Source organism: Pygocentrus nattereri, chromosome 2, assembly GCF_015220715.1.
Source record: "Pygocentrus nattereri isolate fPygNat1 chromosome 2, fPygNat1.pri, whole genome shotgun sequence".
Taxonomy (NCBI): domain Eukaryota; kingdom Metazoa; phylum Chordata; class Actinopteri; order Characiformes; family Serrasalmidae; genus Pygocentrus; species Pygocentrus nattereri.
The window spans coordinates 3,792,657-3,802,450 of NC_051212.1; the positions used below are offsets into that span (position 1 = coordinate 3,792,657).

At 45.4% G+C, this 9,794-nt stretch overlaps 1 protein-coding gene across 2 annotated transcripts in view; it reads left to right on the forward strand.

Moving 5' to 3' along the window:
* Nucleotides 1-8,523, forward strand: part of tmie (transmembrane inner ear) — a 32,629-nt gene extending 24,106 nt beyond the window's left edge. The window contains exons 2-4 of one of the 2 annotated variants that reach the window (XM_037535667.1): nt 3,161-3,278; nt 6,148-6,297; nt 8,268-8,523. In XM_037535667.1, coding sequence (XP_037391564.1) covers nt 3,161-3,278; nt 6,148-6,297; nt 8,268-8,398 — 399 coding nt within the window. In that variant the 3' untranslated portion in view covers nt 8,399-8,523. The remainder of the gene's footprint in view (nt 1-3,160; nt 3,279-6,147; nt 6,298-8,267) is intronic. The other variant, XM_037535670.1, reaches the window with a different exon arrangement.
* The last annotated feature ends 1,271 nt before the right edge of the window (nt 8,524-9,794 follow it).

The window sequence follows — 9,794 nt, forward strand, 5'->3', positions numbered from 1 at the left end:
CTGAACTCGACTGTAGCCCATAAAATTCTGTCTGAACTCGACTGTAGCCCACAAAATTCTGTCTGAACTCGACTGTAGCCCCACAAAATTCTGTCTGATCTCGACTGTAGCCCCACAAAATTCTGTCTGAACTCGACTGTAGCCCCACAAAATTCTGTCTGAACTGACTGTAGCCCACAAAATTCTGTCTGAACTCGACTGTAGCCCCACAAAATTCTGTCTGAACTGACTGTAGCCCACAAAATTCTGTCTGAACTCGACTGTAGCCCCACAAAATTCTGTCTGAACTCGACTGTAGCTCACAAAATTCTGCCTGAACCGACTGTAGCCCACAAAATTCTGTCTGAATTCGACTGTAGCCCCACAAAATTCTGTCTGAACCGACTGTAGCCCACAAAATTCTGTCTGAACTCGACTGTAGCCCACAAAATTCTATCTGAACCGACTGTAGCCCATAAAATTCTGTCTGAACTCGACTGTAGCCCCACAAAATTCTATCTGAACCGACTGTAGCCCACAAAACTCTGTCTGAACCGACTGTAGCCCAAAAAATTCTGTCTGAACTCGACTGTAGCCCACAAAATTCTGTCTGAACTCGACTGTAGCCCCACAAATTCTGTCTGAACTCGACTGTAGCCCAGAAAATTCTGTCTGAACTCGACTGTAGCCCACAAAATTCTGTCTGAACTCGACTGTAGCCCCACAAAATTCTGTCTGATCTCGACTGTAGCCCACAAAATTCTGTCTGAACTCGACTGTAGCCCCACAAAATTCTGTCTGAACTGACTGTAGCCCACAAAATTCTGTCTGAACTCGACTGTAGCCCCACAAAATTCTGTCTGAACTGACTGTAGCCCACAAAATTCTGTCTGAACTCGACTGTAGCCCCACAAAATTCTGTCTGAACTCGACTGTAGCTCACAAAATTCTGCCTGAACCGACTGTAGCCCACAAAATTCTGTCTGAACTCGACTGTAGCCCCACAAAATTCTGTCTGAACCGACTGTAGCCCACAAAATTCTGTCTGAACTCGACTGTAGCCCACAAAATTCTATCTGAACCGACTGTAGCCCATAAAATTCTGTCTGAACTCGACTGTAGCCCCACAAAATTCTATCTGAACCGACTGTAGCCCACAAAATTCTGTCTGAACTCGACTGTAGCCCATAAAATTCTATCTGAACCGACTGTAGCCCACAAAATTCTGTCCGAACTCGACTGTAGCCCATAAAATTCTGTCTGAACTCCACTGTAGCCCCACAAAATTCTGTCTGAACTCGACTGTAGCCCACAAAATTCTGTCTGAACTCGACTGTAGCCCACAAAATTCTGTCTGAACTCGACTGTAGCCCATAAAATTCTGTCTGAACTCCACTGTAGCCCACAAAATTCTGTCTGAACTCCAGTTCAGTTCCGGTTCAGCTTCGGTTCAGCTCCAGTTCAGTTCCGGTTCAGTACCAATTCAGTTCCGGTTTAGCTCCGGTTCAGTTCTGGTTCATATTCGGTTTAGCTCCGGTCCAGCTGCGGCCCAGGTCCGGTTCATCCCCGGTTCAGTTCCGGTTTAGCTCCGGTTGAGCTCTGGTTCAGATCTGGTTGAGCTCTGGTTCAGTTCTAGTTCAGCTTCGGTTTAGCTCCGGTCCAACTCCGGTTCAGTTCCGGTTCAGTTCCGGTTCAGTTCTGGTTTAGCTCTGGTTCACCTCTGGTTCAGTTCTGGTTTAGCTCTGGTTCAGTTCTGGTTCTGTTCTGGTTCAGCAGTGCCATAAACTCCCAGCAGGAGATGCTGTGTAATCTGTCCCAAACTGTATAGAACTTCTTGATCTTGTCCTCCTCTAGTAAGACTTTTAAGGAGAAGATTTGTTGTTTTGTTCTACAGAGTGGAGCTGTGAGGTCGGGGCATCGTCCAGTTACCCATGATGCATTTCCTCACACAGCCGAGGAGGCTCATATCGGTGAATCTTGCTCAACAAATATTTGAGAAATGGCGTCTGAAGCCGAGCAAACCATGAAGAGAATAATCAGGCACTGACCGGTTCAGACCCATATCTCACGCTGCGGCTCCGCCCCCGCCTGGCTGTCCTGCTCTCTGTCGTCCGGGTGACGGTGCAGCATGGCATGGTTATCCTCTGCTGGCCCTGACCTTTGACCTTAGCCTTGTTTAATGAGAGATGTGAAATCTCTGCGCTGAAGGTTCTCGCTGTGTCTTCGGCTCTTTCTAACGATGATCTCCCTCTGCTGCTGTCTTAAAGGGGAATTCCCCCAATGTTTAAGATTCCCCCATAACTCCCTGTGTGAGGTGTAATCAGAGAGATTCAGAGGGTTTGGAGTGAAACGGTTCAGACGTCTTTACAGTGGTGGTGATGGGAACCAGGCGTCGCCATGACTACAACACAGATATAAACACTTTATTTACCATCCAGAACCACCAGAGAACCTACACGAGTCTTCTGAGTTTATATGGAATGTTGATGATGAGTCTTTTTATCCTTCTTTCTCTCTCTCTCTTTCTCTCTCTCTCTCTCTCTCTCTCTCTCTCTCTCTCTCTCTCTCTGTCTCTCTCTCTCTGTCTCTCTCTCTCTCTCTCTCTCCCTTTACAGACAGGTTTATTTACTCATTCAGTCATAGTTCTGACACACGCTGACTCTCCTGACTCTAACATGACTCTAATCCACAGCTTTTTCATTCAGCCTTTAGTTTGTTACTGTATCAGCGTCTTTGTTACAGCTCTGCTCAGATTTTATTCTCACAGGTTAATGGTCAGTGTGAGCTGGTAACAGCCAATCAGCATGAAGTCATTTACATAGTGCTACCTCATCATCACTCTATACATTTATATACTGAACATCAGAGCTGGTTCAGTATAAGAGCCATAAAGCTGAGTGAGCTGCTTCATTTCATGTCCCGTGAAAGCCATAAAACAGTAGAAGCTCCTCATGCCAGGAGACGTTTGGGAGGAACTTAGATCAGATAATGAACCTGCACCATGAACAGCTTGTACTTTGAGCGAACTCCTCGAGTTCCTGACCCAGTGAAGAGCCTGACCTAACGAGACTGTCTCGAGGTCTCCGGGATATAAACAAGGTGGAAACCATTTCTGATGTGGAGGAGTGCAGCAGTAATGTGAGTAGGAATTTATACACTTCTCTGATGTCTCCCACCACAGCTCCTTCCTACGGACCCCCCACCGAAGCCGGACCCCATCACCTCTGAGACTGTGGTCTTCTGGGGTCTCCGGTTATGGCAGGTCGTGGGAATCTTCTCCATGTTCATCCTGGCGATTAGTAAGTTCCTCATTTTTGACGTTTCAGAAGTGTTCATGGAAATTAGAGTGAAAACCAAACGTGCAGTTTTACCCTCTGAGGCCAAAGCTAGTAAACAATCAGCCACTTGGGTAGTCTTACACTGGAGCTACGATGCTAACATAGCTAACGGCTAAAGAAAGCTCATATCCCACCAATTAGCATGGTGCTAACAGCATACATTACAAGAGCTATGAGGCTACAGTAGGTAGCAACTAATGGAATTATGCTGCCTTCAAGTCCTCCTTGGAAGGTCCTGCTTATGTCTTCTGAGGTTGTGAATACGGCTTGATTTGTGTTCAAGTGGATTTGGTTTGAACTAAGCATAAATAAGCGTAAATAAGCATAAATAAGTGTAAATAGTGGGTTTTTGGTTTACTTTTATTTTTCTGTTCTTAAAGACAGTTTGTGTATATACATTATATCTGTGCTTCCATGAGTGTTAATGCTGTGGCTGATGAATAACTGAAATGTGGCCAGTTTATCAGCTCTCATTGGTTATTTGTTGGCTGATTAGTCTCTGTGCTGTAATGTGGTCTGATTAGTCTCTGTGCTGTAGTGTGGTATGATGAGTCTCTGTGCTGTAGTGTGGTCTGATGAGTCTCTGTGCTGTAGTGTGGTCTGATGAGTCTCTGTGCTGTAGTGTGGTATGATGAGTCTCTGTGCTGTAGTGTGGTCTGATGAGTCTCTGTGCTGTAATGTGGTCTGATGAGTCTCTGTGCTGTAATGTGGTCTGATGAGTCTCTGTGCTGTAGTGTGGTCTGATGACTCTCTGTGCTGTAATGTGGTCTGATGGGTTTGTGTGCTGTAATGTGGTCTGATGAGTCTCTGTGCTGTAATGTGGTCTGATGAGTCTCTGTGCTGTAGTGTGGTCTGATGAGTCTCTGTGCTAAAATGTGATCAGATTAGTCTCTGTGCTGTAGTGTGGTCTGATGAGTCTCTGTGCTGTAATGTGGTCTGATGAGTCTCTGTGCTGTAATGTGGTCTGATGAGTCTCTGTGCTGTAGTGTGGTCTGATGACTCTCTGTGCTGTAATGTGGTCTGATGAGTTTGTGTGCTGTAATGTGGTCTGATGGGTTTGTGTGCTGTAATGTGGTCTGATGAGTCTCTGTGCTGTAATGTGGTCTGATGAGTCTCTGTGCTGTAGTGTGGGCTGATGATTCTCTGTGCTGTAATGTGATCAGATTAGTCTCTGTGCTGTAGTGTGGTCTGATGAGTCTCTGTGCTGTAATGTGGTCTGATGAGTCTCTGTGCTGTAATGTGGTCTGATGAGTCTCTGTGCTGTAGTGTGGTCTGATGACTCTCTGTGCTGTAATGTGGTCTGATGGGTTTGTGTGCTGTAATGTGGTCTGATGAGTCTCTGTGCTGTAATGTGGTCTGATGAGTCTCTGTGCTGTAGTGTGGTCTGATGAATCTCTGTGCTGTAGTGTGGTCTGATGAGTCTCTGTGCTGTAGTGTGGTCTGATGAGTCTCTGGGCTGTAATGTGATCTGATGAGTCTCTGTGCTGTAATGTGGTCTGATGAGTCTCTGTGCTGTAGTGTGGTCTGATTACTTTCTGTGCTGTAGTGTGGTCTGATGAGTCTCTGTGCTGTAATGTGATCTGATGAGTCTCTGTGCTGTAGTGTGATCTGATGAGTCTCTGTGCTGTAATGTGATCAGATTAGTCTCTGTGCTGTAGTGTGGTCTGATGAGTCTCTGTGCTGTAATGTGGTCTGATGAGTCTCTGTGCTGTAATGTGGTCTGATGAGTCTCTGTGCTGTAGTGTGGTCTGATGACTCTCTGTGCTGTAATGTGGTCTGATGGGTTTGTGTGCTGTAATGTGGTCTGATGAGTCTCTGCTGTAATGTGGTCTGATGAGTCTCTGTGCTGTAGTGTGGTCTGATGAGTCTCTGTGCTGTAGTGTGGTCTGATGAGTCTCTGGGCTGTAATGTGATCTGATGAGTCTCTGTGCTGTAATGTGATCTGATGAGTCTCTGTGCTGTAGTGTGATCTGATGAGTCTCTGTGCTGTAGTGTGGTCTGATGAGTCTCTGGGCTGTAATGTGGTCTGATGAGTCTCTGGGCTGTAATGTGGTCTGATGAGTCTCTGTGCTGTAGTGTGGTCTGATGAGTCTCTGTGCTGTAGTGTGATCTGATGAGTCTCTGTGCTGTAATGTGGTCTGATGGGTCTGTGCTGTAATGTGGTCTGATGAGTCTCTGTGCTGTAGTGTGGTCTGATGAGTCTCTGTGCTGTAATGTGGTCTGATGGGTCTCTGTGCTGTAGTGTGGTCTGATGAGTCTCTGGGCTGTAATGTGGTCTGATGAGTCTCTGTGCTGTAGTGTGGTCTGATGAGTCTCTGTGCTGTAGTGTGGTCTGATTAGTCTCTGTGCTGTAGTGTGGTATGATGAGTCTCTGGGCTGTAATGTGATCTGATGAGTCTCTGTGCTGCAATGTGGTCTGATGAGTCTCTGTGCTGCAGTGTGGTCTGATGAGTCTCTGGGCTGTAGTGTGGTCTGATGAGTCTCTGTGCTGTAGTGTGGTCTGATGAGTCTCTGGGCTGTAATGTGGTCTGATGAGTCTCTGTGCTGTAGTGTGGTCTGATGAGTCTCTGTGCTGTAGTGTGGTCTGATGAGTCTCTGGGCTGTAATGTGGTCTGATGAGTCTCTGGGCTGTAATGTGGCCTGATGAGTCTCTGGGCTGTAATGTGGCCTGATGAGTCTCTGGGCTGTAATGTGGCCTGATGAGTCTCTGTGCTGTACTGTGGTCTGATGAGCCTCTGTATTGTAGTGTGGTCTGCTGCTTCTCTGTGCTGTAGTGTGGTCTGATGGGAGCGATGAATCTTTTGAAGGAGCCTCTGTCTTCTTTTCACAGTCATAACCCTCTGCTGTATCTTCAAATGCCGAATTCCTCGGACGAAGAAGGAGATCGAGGCCCGGAACGCTCAGAGACAGGCAGCTAAAACCTACGCTAACACGCTGGAGACGGTTCCTCCACTCAACGAGCTCACGGAAGTCCCAGGAGGTAAAATCACTCGCTCAGCCCTTCAGCCTCTCAGATAACTGATCTGATCTGCTTTATCCTTCTGTCTGATTCGGGCCTAAACTCTTTCAGCCGTGGTGATCGCTGATGATGAATCAGGACACTGACGTTTCCTCTGGAAGGAGTCGTTTCATTTAACGGTGCACATCATTTAAAAATGCTAACATGCGAATAATGAATGAACTCTAATGGAGACTAATAGGGACAAATTTAAAGGTATACATAATTTGAAAATGCTAATATGCTAATAATGAATAAGGCCTAGTTGTGGCTAATGGGGTCAAATGAAAGGGGTACTTCACCTGAAAACAACGACAGCGCTAGTAATGATGACATTTACACCAACAGACTTAAATGTAAAGATGTGCTTAATTAAAAAATGCATGCTAGCAAAGAATGAAATCTATTTGAGGCTAATTGGGTCAAAATTAAATGCATTCCTTACCTTAAAGTGCTAAAAATTGTGTTTTAAGTTGGAGATGCTGAAATTCAAATCTATATGAAGGTGAAAATGTACCTTGGATTTCTGTGTAATTTGGATTTCTGTGTAATTTACATCAAAAAGAATGTATAATGTTATTCAGTCTAGGCGACTCAACTCCAGGCACAAATATGGGCTTTGTATCTGATTCAACTTGTTGGTTATTTCAGTCCAGTGTGTAGACTAGAGAAAACACAGGCTTGCCAGCACTGGGATTGGGAACCTCAGCTATAATGTGTCAAAAGATGAAAGTTAATACTGTAACTGAGACGCCAGGCTGAGCACTGACTTATTCATATATGGCACAGAAACCAATTCTGTCTACTGTAGTTAATATGAGTCTTGAAATTGAACACTACGCAGGAGATATGATGGAATACGTTATATAAAATGATTGTTATATTAAAGGTGGGGAATTTTACAAATATTCAGGGCTGGAAACTGGCTCACACTCGGCATATGCTTTTCCTCTGGACATCTAAACCTGCTCATGTTTTAAGCCTTGGGTTCACTACACGACTTTCAAAGCCTGAACAGATTATGAAAAATGGATGTCTCACACTTTTTTTTTGGTAGATTTTGGGCAACTGAAATACTGGGGATAACACACAACTCAATTTTTAAGCTGCTGCTGAACTCACTGAACTCACAATAACTCACGAGAACTCGAAGCAGCAGGTAAACATGTTTAAATGAAGATCCTGGGTTTAATAATGTGTTCAGTTGGTATTTTTGTAAAGGTTGTAAAGGGTCAAACTCTATTGTGCTTGTGATTTAAACTCGGCTCATTAAACAGCTTTAGTTCGCTGTAATGAAAACACAGTGTCAACTTTAATGGTGCGCTGCAGACTTGAAAAAGACAGTCATATGGAAAAGCACTCCTGGTCAAGTTCCATGTGTTTGTTGATTTTACTAAGTGAAAATAAGTGAACACATCTTCGACTGAGGACACACTCCAGGTCGTTTTAATGCACAATTGCTATTTGAGGTTAACATGTTGGAAAAAATGAGACATTAAATATGACGTGCCAAACTTTTGCACAGGCCGTATTATAGTTTATTTTTCTCCACATGATGTTAAATTCAGTAAATAAACAGTAATTGTGTGCGGACGTGTCTCTGTAGAGGACGTGTAGCTTTCTCTCACTCAAACAACAATGTGGAATTTGAGCACTTTTGCACTTTTGCACACAACTGTATGTGTACATGACAAGACAGAACGACACAAACTCCACCCTATGAAAATGACGCAGATCTATTTCAGTGATCTTCAGTTATTATTTTACATTGGTTCTTCAGAGGTGAACAGTCCCGAAACATGGGGTGGCTGCAGCCCCCTCAGCCCCCTCAGCCCCCCCAGCCCCCCACTCCTGTATCTCCCCCTGCTCTCAGCTGAGCTCTTCTTCTTCGCTCTATCTCCTCCACCTGACTCCTCTGCTCTCCGTTTCTTCTCTCCCTCCTTCTCTGTAAGCTCCAGCTGACTCCTCCTCAGCGGTTAGGACTGTCTCGGAGCAGGTCCAGAGCCGAGAGGCCAGACAGCTGGCAGCCGTCCGCGAGGAAGACGAGCTGACCAATCACCATGGCCAACCCCAGAGCGGATAACTGATCTTCATCTGTTCCTTCTTGATCTATGTGACTCTCTCTCCCTCTCTTCCCCTCTCTCTCTCTCTCTCTCTCTCTCTTTCTCTCGCAACACACACTAACACACCACCACCACATCAGTGTTACTGCAGTGCTGAGAATGATCCACTACCCAAACAGTACCTGATGGACTCCAGTCTGTAACTGTAGAACTACAAAGTGCAGCTATCCAGTAAGTGGAGCTGATAAGATGGACAGAGATCGTAGAAACAAGGAGGTATGTATTTATATACATATAGAGCTTATGCAGAGTTTGCTGCTGTATTTTATTCACTGCAGATAAGGGCCTGGAAGACACGCTGAGATGCGTAGTCCAGTCTGAGCCCGTCCTCCCATAAACCTCTACAGCTGTGGACCTACAGCTGTTCTCTTTCCTCCGCCGTCCTGCGCAGTGGCTGTGCAGTTGTAGTTGTACATTTAGAGACGAGGTCACTGTTCAGTGTTTGGATAGTTTGCCTGTATTCACTGTGAATGTTGTCTGTGTGCTGCTGCTCTGTGTTAGATGTAGCACCACATCCTGGAGAAACTACGTCTCGTTCCTCTCCTCAGGAGGCATGACAACAAAGCTGAGTTAGACTCTGACGTTACTGCAGGGAAACAGCTCAAGAAAAGGACTTCATACAGCATCTCTCAGCGCCAGGAGCTGAAGTTTGTACGGCTGCCTGTGGATACTTTAAAAATGTGATGAGTGCTTACACTGACGGCATTTTATGGCCACTGATAATCCAAAAAAAAAAAAAAAAACAGTGGACATTGAGAATAAAGTCATAATATTTTGAGATAAAAAGTCGTACCATTTTGACAATAAAGTGCTAATATTTGGAGAAAAAAGGGGGCTAACTGTAGGGGGACTAACTGTAGGTGGACTAACTGTAGTGGGGCTAACTGTAGGGGGACTAACTGTAGGGGGACTAACTTTAGGTGGACTAACTGTAGGGGGACTAACTGTAGTGGGGCTAACTGTAGGGGGACTAACTGTAGGGGGACTAACTGTAGTGGGGCTAAATGTAGGTGGACTAACTGTAGTGGGGCTAACTGTAGGTGGACTAACTGTAGTGGGGCTAACTGTAGGTGGACTAACTGTAGTGGGGCTAACTGTAGTGGGGCTAACTGTAGGTGGACTAACTTTAGTGGGGCTAACTGTAGTGGACTAACTGTAGGGGGACTAACTGTAGGGGGGCTAAATGTAGGTGGACTAACTGTAGTGGGGCTAAATGTAGGGGGGCTAAATGTAGGTGGACTAACTGTAGTGGGGCTAACTGTAGTGGGGCTAAATGTAGGGGGACTAACTGTAGGGGGACTAACTGTAGGGGGGCTAAATGTAGGTGGACTAACTGTAGTGGGGCTAAATGTAGGG